Source organism: Aplysia californica, unplaced genomic scaffold (genome assembly GCF_000002075.1).
Source record: "Aplysia californica isolate F4 #8 unplaced genomic scaffold, AplCal3.0 scaffold01001, whole genome shotgun sequence".
Classification (NCBI taxonomy): domain Eukaryota; kingdom Metazoa; phylum Mollusca; class Gastropoda; order Aplysiida; family Aplysiidae; genus Aplysia; species Aplysia californica.
Genome location: NW_004798271.1, coordinates 145,166 through 160,434, shown reverse-complemented (window position 1 = coordinate 160,434; position 15,269 = coordinate 145,166). Strand labels below are relative to the sequence as shown.

The 15,269-nt window shown below is 40.5% G+C and overlaps 2 protein-coding genes across 4 annotated transcripts in view; one reads left to right on the top strand and one right to left on the bottom strand.

Moving 5' to 3' along the window:
- Positions 1-2,413: 2,413 nt before the first annotated feature.
- LOC101850375 (pectin acetylesterase 5) lies at positions 2,414-9,199 on the bottom strand. Its single transcript, XM_005111083.3, has 7 exons — positions 8,352-9,199; positions 7,417-7,498; positions 6,835-6,980; positions 6,313-6,453; positions 5,346-5,522; positions 4,491-4,642; positions 2,414-3,948 (listed from the first exon to the last, which is right to left on the bottom strand). Exons 1-7 carry the CDS (start codon positions 8,620-8,622, stop codon positions 3,655-3,657), a joined length of 1,263 nt encoding a protein of 420 aa, XP_005111140.1. The 5' UTR covers positions 8,623-9,199; the 3' UTR covers positions 2,414-3,654.
- A 103-nt stretch (positions 9,200-9,302) lies between these two features.
- The window catches only part of LOC101849972 (CUE domain-containing protein 2), a 17,948-nt gene continuing 11,981 nt past the window's right edge, over positions 9,303-15,269 (top strand). The window contains exons 1-6 of one of the 3 annotated variants that reach the window (XM_005111082.3): positions 9,303-9,406; positions 10,507-10,660; positions 10,895-11,035; positions 11,656-11,729; positions 12,349-12,579; positions 13,651-13,811. In XM_005111082.3, the coding sequence (XP_005111139.1) occupies positions 10,593-10,660; positions 10,895-11,035; positions 11,656-11,729; positions 12,349-12,579; positions 13,651-13,811 (675 nt within the window). In that variant the 5' untranslated portion in view covers positions 9,303-9,406; positions 10,507-10,592. Of the gene's footprint in view, positions 9,407-10,506; positions 10,661-10,894; positions 11,036-11,214; positions 11,259-11,655; positions 11,730-12,348; positions 12,580-13,650; positions 13,812-15,269 lie in introns of those variants that run through there. The other 2 variants (XM_005111081.3, XM_035973102.1) reach the window with 2 other exon arrangements.

The following is a 15,269-nucleotide window of genomic DNA, read 5'->3' as shown; positions in this document are numbered from 1 at the left end:
GAGAGGTTCGGGTGGATAAAGTGAGTGCGGAGAGGTTCGTGTGGATAAAGTGAGTGCAGAGAGGTTCGTGTGGATAAAGTGAGTGCGGAGAGGTTCGTGTGGATAAAGTGAGTGCGGAGAGGTTCGGGTGGATAAAGTGAGTGCGGAGAGGTTCGGGTGGATAAAGTGAGTGCGGAGAGGTTCGTGTGGATAAAGTGAGTGCGGAGAGGTTCGGGTGGATAAAGTGAGTGCGGAGTGGTTCGGGTGGAGGGAGAGTTGTTGAGCACACACACACAAACAAACAAACAAACTCACATTAAAACTTCAAAAGTAACATAAAAGTAGAAGTTATGTTAACAAAGCCAAAGCATTCCTTGTGAACAAACAAAGCCAAAGCATTCTGCTTTCTCAAAATTCACCAGACTAGGTCGGACAATTCTTTCTGTCTGAAATAATACCCTTTACGACCGTAAATACAACTGGGGTTACTATCATAAATAAAAAGGACACTGCACCAAAAGTTGAGCAATTCTAGAAGATATCAAGAAAGAATTATGTTCCCCCCGCCCCCAAGTATTTGACCTGATTTGATGCAAAGACCATTAAGAGTCGACACGGACGGTAAGAAATCTCTATGTGAGGCATCGTGGTGAAATCAGCTGTTCTTCAAAAGGAAATCAAGAAAACCGACAATTTTCCACAAGTTCAGTTATTTTTATCGGTTAAAAAAAATTGGCTCAACACCTTTTATGTTCATTCAAGAACACATTTCTGGGTGTTTTACTGAAAACTTTGATCAACGACACAAAGAATGTAATTTTGCAATTTTTAAGGACTTCAAGCAATGAATAAACCACTGGTCAAAGATCCAATCAATGAGTTGAGGAAGGGAGATCAATCCATAGTCTTCCAACTTAAAACACAACATGTACCCCTCAACCAACATCTCAACCGAATTGGAGTAAAGCAGTCTGCTGCCTGCCCACTATGTGATTACCCCTCAGAGACAGTGGAACAGCATCTGTTCTTCTGTAGAAAACTAACTGATTTAAGGGGGTGTTTTCTTCCCAAGCTACCCCACACATCTAACTGCCTCTCCTCCTCAAGACAACAATTAGAACAAACATGCAACTATTACAGAATGGCATCATGCAGAAGAGTTAACGCTCCGATGCTACTGGATCGCTACCAACAAGGACTTTCAAGCTTTGGCGGCCACTTTCTCGCTAATTTTTCCACTGACACCCGGCTACCCACCCCCACCTCCTTCATTTGCAAACATCTCCACGTCTACCCGTGAGAGATTAGTAGTTTTTTTTTCATCAAAAGCAAAACATTTGAACACGCTTCAAGATGATACCAATAACTCTGTGTGCTCAAAATTTGACGAACGCCTGATTTCACTGCATCGCGACACACAACAATTTCCTCATTTACATTTGTAATTTTCCTGTCATTCTCATTAGATTGACAACTGTGAACCAATGAGTATAAAACAGTTCCTCATTAACTTCAAACCTCGATCCCACCTCAATACTGACAAAAATAGACAAACTTTCAAAAAAGTTACAAACCTCATGACTCAGTGCTTTGGTAAGCATGCATGACAGCATTCACTTGTATTAATTGTAAGTGTGTGAGGGCATGCACACACAGAGAGAGAGAGAGAGAGAGAGACAGAGAGAGAGAGAGAGAGAGAGAGAAAGAGAGAGAGAGAGAGAGAGAGAGAGAGAGAGAGAGAGAGGGGGAAGAGAGAGAGAGAGAGAGAGAGAGAGAGAGAGAGAGAGAGAGAGAGAGAGAGAGAGAGAGAGAGAGAGAGAGAGAGAGAGAGAGACAGTATCTCAACACCCCACAAAAACCCATTGTGCTCATTCAGTACATATATATATATATATATACATGTAACAGTATAGTATTTCAACACATAAATCTTCGCTACAGGAAGCTAAACAACTAACTTCGAAAATGCGGTTTTCTTTTCTTCCGTGAATCACAAAACAGATACTATATATAAATAACTTTCAGCCAGATTGCTTTTAGCCTATCCAAAGAGTCGCTACAACGTTGGATTCTAAACAGCTTAAATGTGTATAACCTTTTAGTTTTTTTCACACTCCTGTACAATTAACAGAAACAAAGTTAGCTAATATAGTACGAATCCAGCAATGACAATATGAAACTTTGAGAAACATTTCACTCAGTCAGATGTTGTTTCTGCCAACAATGAGTATTGCTAAGAACAATAAATGAGTAGCAAACAAAAGTAACAAAGTGTCATCGACAGTAAAAAGTTGAACAATATCATAGATCAAATAGTGACCATGAGTGGGGTGAGGTATGGTCTTAATGCTGTAATCTACATCAAAACATGTCATGACATGGTGGAATCAGGCACTCGTCAATTTTTGTGCATATATATATAAAAAGTTATTGCAATCACCTTAAAGCTTGTTCATTTGTCTTGCTTTTGAATGAAAACTCCCCCCCCCCCATCTTACTTGAATAGATGTTGAGATATTTGTTATTGAAGAAGCTGAAAGGGACTGATTTGTTTTTACATGGATGTAACAGGTGTTGAGCCACAAAAAACCCCCATAAAAAATGCCCAACCACCGAAAAAACTGTTGGTTTTGTTTGATTTCTTTATTTTGACGAGCGCCTGATTTCACCACAATACCATACAAACGTTGTTCATGTTGTGGGACTTTAAAATTCAACATCCAAGTCCGATGAGACAGAGAGCCAGGAGGGTGAAGAGGCTTGGAACATCTCCAAGTCACCAAAGTTCAAGAACATCTTTCTGGGAAATTGAACCTGGGTCAACCATGCTGTAAGTCCAGCATCTTACCAACTGAGCAAATGACGCATCGGGGATGGAGATCGGGTATGGAGATCGCGGATTTCGCGACACAGAAGGACAACGTCATGATTGGACATGCCCAGTATCTACCTTTTTCTGAACAGACTTCATCATTTGGGGGGTGGGGGGTGGGGGGGGTGGGGGCAAAAGTAAAGTATAGCCTCCCCATTCTGAACTGCTTGACCATGCACACAATAACCAGTGTCACCGTGGGAGTCACAGAGGGTTTGCAGCTTTGTCTTACAAGAGCAGGATTGTAGCTACATTGTCTTCCAAGAACAAGAAACAGTGAAGAGAGATCATTACAATGTGCAAAGACATGGGATGGGGGGTGGGGGAGGGGGTGTTGCATTTCACTTTTACCATCCATTCTGCATAGCTGCCAACTTTTCAAAAACAAAAACACACACAGATACTTCCCACAAGGCCGGTCAATACGGTGAGCACTGGCCAAGTAATGCCACTCCCCTCCTACAACCCTTCACACACAATATTCTGCATTCAAATTCATGCTCCATAGGTAACTATGGTAACGGACACGGCTGAAATAGACTTATGGGCTTAGTTCTCATGTATAATTATTCACAAATCCAGCCTGGAAAGTTCTTAAATTTTTAAAAACATTTGATAGAAAACAGAGAACACGTACTTTCCATCATAAAATCAGACATCCGTGTTCTCAGACCCTCAACGATGTAAGAAATATGTTTTTAACGTACTGGTTGGCAACTATGTGTGACGGGGGTGTGGGGTGGGGGGATGGCTATACTTTACTTTTACTAGTTTTACCCCCTGTTGTTGTATATTGTACAAAATCACGCGGTCTGACACATCTCAACGGCGGCCTCCAGTGGGAGATTCACGTCCACGTGCGTCTGTACTTCGCTGTGCTGCAGCCACGAGGACAGAGACTTTTGTATGGTGGGGTTGCCCACCTCCTTCTTGTAGAAGTACGGCCGGATCAGGATGGTGTGGGCGGGGCAAACCGTGAGGAACACGCCGTTCTTCCTCGACGTCATGATCTGCTGGGCCATGGATTGTACCGCGTCCCGCGCTTTGTAGACCTCGTCCAAGTGTGCTTCGGGGCAGGTGACGGCGAAGCAGGGTACCTGTGTTTGAAAGGATTGTTTTACGTTGAGAGCACCAGTACGCATGAAACTTTAGCATTTTGAACCCTAGTCACTGGTACACCAGTGATGTGTAAAATAGCCCATACACCTAGCAACCGGTACACCGGTAAGCGAGACCCTATCCCCAACCTGGCCTGTCTGGGACAAATAGCACACAGAAAACAGTGTTTACTTTACAGGACATTGTTGATTATTTTGAAGATCTTTCTGAATTAGATGCTGGAAATGACGAGGACTGCCTGGGTAGGGATATGGAATTTGATTCTGAAGTTGATATGAATGTGAGATATATAGGCGCAACTTGCTCAGGACCTCAGGACCTCAGGCAGAGGGGCAGATGACAGAACACGACTGACAACAGGAAAGGAAGACAATTTGGAGGAGAAAACTTTATCGTCCTTGGCACGATTCGATCCCGGAATATTTTGACTGAAAGGCAAACACCATACCTCAAGATCACAAAAGGCCCCAACAGGTAATCTTTATCATCATTTTTAATATCATCATTATTTTATTTGTACCTTGAGGACGTTCGTCCGCTGCCAGGTGTCATAGATGGACTGGATGAAGAACGCGGGCGTGAAGACGAACGACTGGTAGACTTGCGGCAACAAACAGCGCCATGTGTCTTCCTTCTTCATAGTCCTCGTACATTCTTGGATGCTGGTGGCATCTGAGAGTGATGGAATACATGACGATATGTTAGGGGATGAGGCGGAGAGATCGAGAGAAGAGACAGAGAGATGAGAAAGAACAGGGGCAGTGAGGAGAGACAAGAGAGAACAGGGGCAGTGAGGAGAGACAGAAAAAAGAAAGAACAGGGATGGAGAAGAGAGAGAGAAAGAAGAGTCAAAGCAATTGAGAGAATAGGGACAGTAGGGGGGGGGGAGAGACAGAAAGAAGAAACAGAGAGAATAGGGAGAGAGAGGGGAGAGACAGACACAAGGAGCAGAAAAACAAAAAGAACAGGAACAGGGAGGGGAGACAAATCAATGACTGCTGCTGACATATTTCCAAATGACAAAAACTTGAAACACTCCCCTGTCCCATCTCCCCCTACCACTAGCCCTGGGAAAACAACACCATGAACTTGTCTAACTGAGGCAGTTTACCACAAATATATAGTCTAGCATGCACAAAGCGAAATTGGGCAGGACACACAAATATTTTTGATATGGGTGAATTTTGCTATATATGTTTTAAATTCAAAGAACAATGTTTAAAAGAAAAAAAATTTGGACCTGAAAATCTGTCCACTCAGAGCGTGTTTTACTAAGTGTGTGTTCGAATGTACAAAAGTCAGATGGACTGGCCTTAAATACTCTAAATATATATCTATCAAGACAATTTTTTCCCCCAATGAGACGAACTCTGACCTTTGACCGAGTGCAGGTGATAGAAGGAGCTGAGCATCTTGGCCATGGAGCGCTGCCCATCCACGTCCGGCACGTCCACAAACATGGCCCCGTCCACCAGAACATGCAGCGTCTTCACCGAGGGGGGCAGGCGACTCCGCAGGAGGTCAGTGTGGATCAGCGCACCAATGCCGCCAGCTAAACACACATGGGGGTAGAGGGAGAGAAATAAATGAGTGGTTGGCGGGTGGTGCTCTTGTGCAGTTTACTCTTTTTTTTTCTTATCTAACATCTACCACCCTTAACTCTTCATCTTTTTTTTTTTTGATTATTATGATTATTACCCTATAATAACACCTTTAATCTTCAGCACTTACATGACCAATTTGTGTAGCACGTGTCATGAAACTGTAAGTACTCAAACTAAAAACCAAGACAAATAAAATATAATTAATATGCTACTACAACAATAAAGCACGGAAAATACAAAGAAAATGTTGTAAACATAAAAGGGGTAATATTATCACAACCCAGTACTGCCAGTACTGGACATAGATAAAAAAAATACAAAGGGAATCACCATGACCAAGTACCAAACTGTTAATATTATACTTTTACAAAACAGGGTAAATTTTCTCAACACGTTTGTTACCACAGAAATTTGTTCAACACTGGCTGTATAGTGCTCCCACACATCCATATAAAGAAACCAAATCCATTACGTTTTAAAAACTTTATCAATAACTTAAAAGTGACTGAGTTTGAGTAAAGGGAACCACATCGACAAAATGAGAGGTATAAAGTGCAGGGAAGAAAAAAGACAGATAAATAAAAACCACGGAGGGAAAAAGAAGTAGTAGGACCTACATACAAGAGGCACCCTCCAAACACACACATAAAGGAATCGAATCCTTAAAGTTCTTTTTTTTAATTCATCAGAGCGGCCATATATATTGACTACAAAACCCCAATGACGAATTCAGCATACCTGAAGTGCCAGACAAGATTATCTGCTCAGCATCTTTGAGCCCCGTCGTGCTCATAAGGTACTCAATCAGTGCCTCAAAGATCCGACCACCTCTCATGTACAGGCTGCGAGACTTGAAGTCAACATTGTGCGACTGATTGCCTGGGGAGTGGTAGTAAGTCGACATTGCCTGACTGAAAAAGCCATTGAAAGAAAACAAAAGAGCAAACTCCTTTGTATTAGAGCAGCAAACTAGCAACAACAAAAAAGTCCCCCAAAAATTAAAATATAAAGCAAATCCAAATTTCACCTACTTTCCTGTTACATAAAGCAATACAAAAGCATTCCTTCCTGTCTGTTTTGTTGGCTGAATTACAAACTCCCACAAAACTCAATGCAGAAAAACTACAGCCGGCAAAAGTAGAGAAAGCCTTTCTGTCAATTCAATTGTCCTAAGAACTACATTCATCTTTTCCTAATTATACTATATTAGTGACCATACACTGAGGTGACACGGCAAAAATATGAGCCTATGTCGAGTACCTAGAAAAGAGCCTCCGTCGCAGTAATGGAAGATCAGGACATTCCACCAACAAAAGTCTGGGTTGTTGTTGCAGTTTTTGGATAAAAACCCGTCCATCGACAGCGAAGTCGGAGCCACATGACTTGAACCTAGAGAGGTTAAACTCCTGGGGAAAGGAAAAAAAACACTGGAACCAACTTTGCTTTGGGAATGAAGAAAAGACTGAAAATAAGATGCCACATTCATTCTCATGCAAAGCAACTTTTCTTTAAATCCATTAATATAAAATTAAAATTGCCTTCTTAAAAACAGAAAAAAAAGAATGGAATTTGAGTGAAAGAAGCACAGAGAAGAGAAACAAAAGACAGGAAGGATAGCTGAAACTTTAGATTTTTACACTTTACAGAAAAATAGTTTTTGAATAGGATCAACTATACTATGAGCATATAAGAATACATCTGAGAGACACATCAAATTTAAGGAAGGAAATTATCATTCTCCAACCTCCCCCCCTCCGAAAAAAAAAAAAAGAGAAAACAAAAAAGTTTTGTTATGAATTGGCAAACTCAAACAGTAGGTATTAGTTATATAGTTATACATACCTTTGAAAACAGTCTTCCTCAGACACACACCAGCCGCCTCCTGGCAGGTAAATGATCCACAGGTTGGAGGAAATGATAGGACCTGAACAAAATGACAGAACAAGAGTATTTTATTGTGAGGCTTGCTGAAAAAATTATTTAGTTCTTGCAATCAATCCATGAATAGAAACATCGACTGAAAATTGACATGGAATTAAACTTACAATCAACTTAATGTCATTTTACTTCAACAAGTTTAACACACAAATCATTTATCATTTGACATGAAAGCAGAGAAAAAAGTGTGAATAATTACAAAAATAACCTGACCAAACATTTTCCTTTGGTTGACCTCTTTCCTGCCAACAGAACTCCTCTACAGCAGCATAGTTTAGTGTGAGTGTACCCATGCAAGCACATGATAGATAGAGAAATGAATTTTTTTTTAATGATCAATTTAGCAGACATGCGCTGAAGGTCACTCCGCTCACAAAAACTTTGACCAATCAACTTTAACCATTTGAACCAAAGGGAACTCTCCCTTCGCCCTTTTAGACACTGAACGAATGCTTTGGCGAACAGTGCGGTGCAAATCTATTCCAGTTAACTGGGAGCTCATATGCGCGAGTCCTGAAAGACCTAGGATGCCATTATACTAAAATGGTTTAGACATTTAGAATAAGGGACTCCCTAAGACAGGTCCAATTAAAATCATCTAGAAAGACATTGCTAAATCTTGATGATGTGCCATAGTTTTCAGAAAATGGGATTCAGTAAACAATTTTTAAATAGGCCTAGAAATCTACACTCAATTTGTCAAGTGTCAAGCTAAAAAAATATAGTCAGATTGTCTTGAGCCTTGGACACAATGTGCAGGGCATCTGTGTCAGTAAATAAAATGTCTGTCATTCCATGGCTGCGAACAGTCTGTCGACAGATGAGTCGAGAACGCTTACTTGGTCTGTAGTAGTACGCAGGCGGGGAACCATCCAGACAAAACGCTCCCTTCTCCCGAGCAAAAGACTTGGGTAAGGTCACGAGTTCAGCATCTGTATCACTCTCCATGTGGTAATGTACGAAAGTCAAACGAACGTGAGACATAAATCTTACAACCACTAAAATTAGCACAATTATCAACAGGAGGAATATGTGGACATACAATCTACGAGACGTAAACAGAGGTGGTAAAACTTGAGGCCGTGAAACTGTTACAGGAACAAATGCCATATTGTTGGGCAGTGTGTGTTATAATTTTATGGCAGACTTTAACAAATGAATGCCAAACAAGTTAGATCTAATCTAGCAGGCCATCTCTAGATCTAGATCTACAACTTAACAACAGTAAGTATTCAGAGTCAAACTCAAGTCCACTCTCTCTATGGATCTAGAATCTAGGCCTACTCTACACAAAGATGACAACAGAACAAAAGAGCCGTCATCCTTCTCGAACAGAGAGTCTGGGTAGAACGAAACTCAAGTCACACGAGTTGGATCAGTGGCCAATTGTCATCATCATGTTATCCTCGGGTCAGTAGCGCAGCAGCTGTAGCAGACCGTGTGTACGAGAAGTCACTTTGTTTGTCTTGGGGTCGGGGTAGGGGTGGATCAAATCAAGATCTAGAGAATCTGGACCTCTGTTGACAAGGACAGATGCCCGTCATGGCAACTTCAAACCTGCACGTTGCCAACACCCAGAGGGGATAAAATTATCACTTCACTTTGAAATACAGTTCGCATCGCTGACCCTAGATCTGGAAGGTAGGGTTCTGTTTTTTTAGGCCCATCGAGATCTCTAGTCTCTAGTCTCTAGTAGATCTATTCAATTTCGTTTCGTGAACATGACTTCACGTAGGGAATTTTGATTCTGGAAACTGGAAACCAAATCTGGTTTTACAAATTGGAGAACTTGCATAAAAAGGAAGGGAGAGAAATTGAGTGGACTTTTTGAGTGAGGGATGTAGGCTAGCCAATAAAGCCACAAAATCTACCAAGCGACTTTTACGATTTTTTGGTAGGCCTATGGCAAATCAGAAAGCAGAGAAAAAAAACATTATTTGATGTTGGTCTTATGTTGAATATTTGTTGTGCGAAATCACCCTTTGAATGACCTAATACCATGCATGCCTCGAGGGCTTGTTGGTTTTGTGATACTTCGTCTTTATTTTACTTGTTTTCAAGTCTAGTGAAGTGATTCATAAAATAATTTGTCATCATACTGAATCATAGATCTAGATCTAGATATCTAGAGAATCTAGATCTTAGATATAGATCTAGATTCTAGATGCATTGATTTGAAGGCTACTGCCATAATTTTTGCTGTAGAACACACGTATATACGTGACGTATGGCCACCTAAAACTAAAACCCTTGCAAATCAATTGTTTTCAAGTAGATTCTAGATTCTATATCAATCCTAATTGCCAAAACATCAAATCGTTGTGAAATGCAGCCTGAAACCCCCCAATAGTTCTTTTTACCCCCCATGTATAGTTAAATTTAAACTATTTTCAAACATCAATAACTCAATAACTATTGATTTGCGGCAAAAATGAAGGCCATTCGTGTTCAGCATGCAAAATACTATAGGAAAGAAGTATAAAACGTGAACATGAGACGCGTGCAAGTAAAAAAAAAATTTTTTTTTTTTTTTTAAACATTGTTCTACCGTGGCTTCAGCGTTCCCAGATCGCTATATATATATATATATACTTATATAGATCTAGAATCTAGATCTGAAAATTCAGGTGGGCGTGTCCACCCTCTCCAAACAGAAAATGGATGGGAGTTTTATCATGATGTCTAGATTCTAGATAGATTCTAGATCTAGATCTGTCGCAAAAGAAGTTTTTCTATAAAGTATACATTTATTTCTGAATATATCTTGAAAATTTCATGTAATTCACTCAATGACTTTTGTTTCATGAATTTTTTTGTAACGTACCCTAATTATTATGTTGGCTTCTAAATGTCATGATATGGATGCGGTACTCAAGAGTTTTTCACTAGATATCTAATTATCTAGATCTATATTATGACCCTGCGGTACTGTAAGTGTTAATGTTATTATCATGTTTATTTTTTCACACACGCATTTTTCTTTTTTTTTTCCAGAGAGGAGAAATTACTTTCTAATTCTAAGTAACTGAACTGCGGTGGACAGACCGAGTCTGACTGTGAGTTGCAGAAGCCCCATCAGGATGGAGGCGAGGGTGCACAAGGAGCTGTCAACTTTCTTGGAACGACACTCACTGGGAGGTTCAATAAGGTGTTTATTTTATGTGCTACATTATAAATTATAGAGATATGGCGCTATATAACCATTGTTTTTATTATTTTACAAAAATCCCTTTTTCGCACCAAAAGTTTGAAATGATTGGCGTAAATGCTGTTTTAAATCTGATGCTGTCTTAGTTCTTTTAGCTGTTCCTAAACAAACTTGAACGTACAAATAAGCAAACGTTCTTAAAATTTTTTAAAAATCTGCTTTTGTATGTTTCAGCAACATCGATGAAATTGTTCTGTCATACTTGCTTGGGATCATGGAGCTGATTGGTCAGGGGGAGGTGGAGGACTGCTTCGACCTGGAGGATGTCATGGAGATGATGGCAGCTTACCTGCCAGGCTTTGAAATAGTGGACAGGTGAGTGGGGGAGTTTTATCTGCCAGGCTTTGAAATAGTGGACAGGTGAGTGGGGTGTTTTACCTGCAAGGCTTTGAAATAGTGGACAGGTGAGTGGGGGAGTTTTACCTGCCTGGCTTTGAAATAGTGGACAGGTGAGTGGGGTGTTTTACCTGCAAGGCTTTGAAATAGTGGACAGGTGAGTGGGGGAGTTTTACCTGCCTGGCTTTGAAATAGTGGACAGGTGAGTGGGGTGTTTTACCTGCAAGGCTTTTAACTAGTGGACAGGTGAGTGGGGGAGTTTTACCTGCAAGGCTTTGAACTAGTGGACAGGTGAGTGGGGGAGTTTTACCTGCAAGGCTTAGAACTAGTGGACAGGTCAGTGAGGTGTTTTTCCTTTCGGGCTTTGATATTAGTGAGTGGGGGTGTCTACCTTCTGGGCTTTGAGTTAATAGACAGGTGAATGGGGATGTCTCATAAATCATCAAAACTGTGTTGATGGGAGCGTATCAACACCTACATAAAAGAAACATTTTCTTTTTACTCTTGGTCTAGTTATTTACTCTTCTGTGTATCTTCTTCGGTTTGCCTGACCTTTGATCTAGATAGATCTTGTATTTCCTGTGTGTGTTTGCCCACAGGTCAAGCGTGATGGAGTGGATGTTCAGCCTGTCCTCACAGCTGGCCAAAGGGGAAGACACTGCATCGGAGACTGGTGGGTCTTTATGTGCCTCTGTGTCAGTGTTTTGTGTGTGTGTGTGTGTGTGTCTATGTTTTGTGTGTGTGTTGACATTTTAACTTTTGAGAATGTGTGTGTGTGTGTGTGTGTGTGTGTGTGTGTGTGTGTGTGTGTGTGTGTGTGCGGGCGTGTGTTTATTGTTATGTATGTAGTGATGTGTTTGCATTTATGCATACGTTTATAGATAGATACATAGCACACATGTGTGCATGTTATCTGTGTGTATGTGAGTCTATGTATTGATTTGTGTGTGTGCACATGTGTGTTTCTGTGTATCCGGTATGCCTGTTAGTGTGTCTGTGAATGTGCATTTTTATTTGGGCATCTGTCAGTATGCCCCCTCTGGTTTCGTTATTGGTTGGCGGGTGCTCTGGTGCGGTTTGCTCCTTCTTTCTTATCAAAACATGTATCGTAATCGTTCTTATCTCTCCTTTTCTTTGTATGTAACTCTCTAGTTCAACCTCTAATCTCCAATACTTATAACCTGTTTGTGTTGCAAGTATTATAAAACTCTTACTTACTAAAATGGCTAAATGAATGTTATCATGTCGATGTGCTTCTTGTTTCTCACACAAATCTTTCTACTATCACACAGCTTGTCCTGTGAAGGAGGAGGAAACTGAACAAAGAGACGCCGATGAACACAACAGCCAGACAGACACGGACAGCAAGATCTTGCACGGCAGTATAGGAGGCAAAGACTCCAAGTTTCCCAGCTACGACTTCACAGAGTCGGCCAGCTCCCCTCCCCTCCCACAAATGTCAGTGATGCCTCGTTTGACAGATATCAAAGACGAACCTTCTCCCGACCCAGATACAAACAAAGGTGGGTACTTGAGCTTTCTTTGTATGTTGCTATCTAGTAACATATGTGTCACGACTCGGTGGCATCAGGCTCTCGTCTATTTTTGGGCATGTAGAGTGATTGGTATCATCATAAAGTGTGTTCATTTGTCTTGCTTTGGGTTTAAAAAATTATCAGTTTATCTTGAAAAGAAGTCAAGATATTTGCGAATGAAGGAGATGGGGGATCGCCTGGTTTCAGATGTAAAATTAATGAGAAAATGGCTGTCAAAGATGAGTTATTTCTTTAGCTTGAGAGTCCGGGAAAACTGAAAATTTACATTTTTTTCGGCTGTAATCAACCTTTATCCATAAAATCCACACAGAAGTATGTTCTTTAATACTTTACTATCACAAGGCTCATCATACAGTGAAAACCCTTGCCAGCAAAGGCAAATGAGAAAATCCAAAGACACGGTGTGGTAAACATCGCCGATCGGCGACATGTGATGGCAAAGTGTTAATGGGCATGATAAGTGTTGAGCCAAAAAAAAAAACTTTGATAAAAATTCACCAACCTGTGGAAAATGCCAGTTTTCTCACTTTTATTATTTTGACGAGCGCCCGATTTCACCACACTGCCTCACATAAGTATGTAGTATGTATGTGTATGCATGTATGTATGCGTGCCCAATTTAGGTAAATTACCTGATGTGCTGCTCAAAATTATGTATTTGCCAAGTCGTATATGTGGATGTATGGACCAAAGGCCTTTCAAATCAGTAAAATCTATAAAATCGAAAAAATCTATAGTAACACCTCTAATCTACGGCACTTATGTGACTTATTTGTGTTGCAAGTGCTGTAAAACTTACTGAAACTTTAATTAAATAGGGATTGGACAACCATGAGTTCAACGACCTCTGCTTTTTCATTCAGAGCCCGTCGTATTTTGTCTGTTCCTGCTGGCGTGTGTGGTGTAGGGGTTCAGCGCTTCGTTGTTGCATATAGGAGACGCGCATTTCCATTTCGTCAACCCGCGGACACATCCCGAATCGTCAGCCACATCCCAACCTTTGACACGCGTCAAACTTCAATCTATTTATAAATCTAGTTGCCGGAACATGGGCTTGGCAAAGTGATGTCCCATATAAGAGTGAGAATCGAGATCCAGTACATATTCCTCTAGATTCTACATCTACTTCTACCTTGGAGGCTGGGACAAAGAGATCTGTCAAGCAGTCAAGTTACAACCATTTTTACCAGAAAATTGCGGTAAGTGACAAGTAATAATAATAATAGATAGCATTTGTATAGCGCATATCCCCGCTCAACAGCAGGCTCTATGCGCTTTACACTATATAAAAATGGAAAGGTTTAGATTTAGATCGAGATCTAGTATCTAGATCCAGAGGGAGGACTATTGTAAGTGATCCCCACCTAGAAAACTGCAATTAACCTGTCCTATCTAGATTCTAGATCATCTATAATCTAGATCTAGCTTACTTTTTTTTTACAAGAAAGCTTAGTCCTCTTCTTCAAATTATAATTTCAATGAAAACTATTTTTTTTACTACACCCGATTCCCAACGTCCCTTCTTTTAGTGCGCAGGGTGGTGTTCGCTTATTGGTGTTCGCTTACCCTAGTCCTAACTATCTAGATCTAGATTTCTAGAGATCTTCCCTAACAGTGGAATGGATTTAGCGTTTGGGCTAAGGGTTAGGCCTGGGGTGAGTTTATGGTTTGGGGTAGGGTTGGGGTGAGAATTTCAGGCTTAGAGTTAGAGTAAGGGTGTGGATAAAGGAATCATACTTCGCCCGATCCCTAGTCCACACCTGAATGCTAACCCCAAGCCACTAAACCTTCCTTAACTCTAGCCCAAAACCCTAGACCTCACCCCAGCCTGGATCGAAAATTCCAAATATTAAGTAGTTAAAAGAAATATCAAAGATAGACTGAGTGGAATGGATGGTAAACAACAAATTTTAAGTTAAAAAAATAAAATCAAGATAGATCATGGGTCCGAACCCAGAACCACTTGCTGACTAATCGAGTGCTTTGCTATAGAGTAGAGCCTGTTGTCATGAGGGTCAATAATATATAATGTATATATATATACGATCAAATGTTACAGATATACAATCATGCGTTACGAATGTGTTCAGGAAGATATAGATTGGGCTTATATTTCGGAGCATTTGGGAAAATTGTCATTTCATATTATTATTGATGTTTGTTCAAATTTGATGAACTCTACTAGACTACTGTAGGGTATCGAATAACCCTTCCCTTCCTGCCCCCCCGGTTATTCATTTTCAGGGTTTTTTTTTTCGTTTTTGCCCCCCCCACGGCTCCGGATTCCATACCCTCCATTTATTATTTTCCAGCTTGCCACGACCAATGATCATGTGAAACGTATATATTCTAGAATCTAGATGGTGAATGAAACTTCTTTTTCTTTTTTTTTTGAAAATGTTATGGCAAATGTACCCTCAGTATTACTATTAGTACCAGTACCAGGTTGGCTACCTCAATTTTCTGTGCATTCTGACAGCTTTTGTACTTTGGTTTGTGTTTTTTAATGAAACTGGTTTGTTCCTAAATGGGACTTAAGTCCTAAAATCACAAAAATGTCTTGATATCTTGTTCTTTTATTCACTGAAGGAGAAATAAAACAGATTTCTTCCTACTCCTACTAGTACAGGGATATTATTATTAGGTTGAATGCGCCC

What these genes read in the sequence shown, in the direction of transcription:
- LOC101850375 (XM_005111083.3), bottom strand. Translation starts at nt 8,622, where the DNA reads ATGGCATTTGTTCCTGTAACAGTTTCACGGCCTCAAGTTTTACCACCT. An exon ending in GAGGAAGACTGTTTTCAAAG is followed by an intron (nt 6,981 to 7,416) that starts GTATGTATAACT and finishes TCCTTTCCCCAG; the next exon opens with GAGTTTAACCTCTCTAGGTT. An exon ending in AATCTTGTCTGGCACTTCAG is followed by an intron (nt 5,523 to 6,312) that starts GTATGCTGAATT and finishes ATGTGTGTTTAG; the next exon opens with CTGGCGGCATTGGTGCGCTG.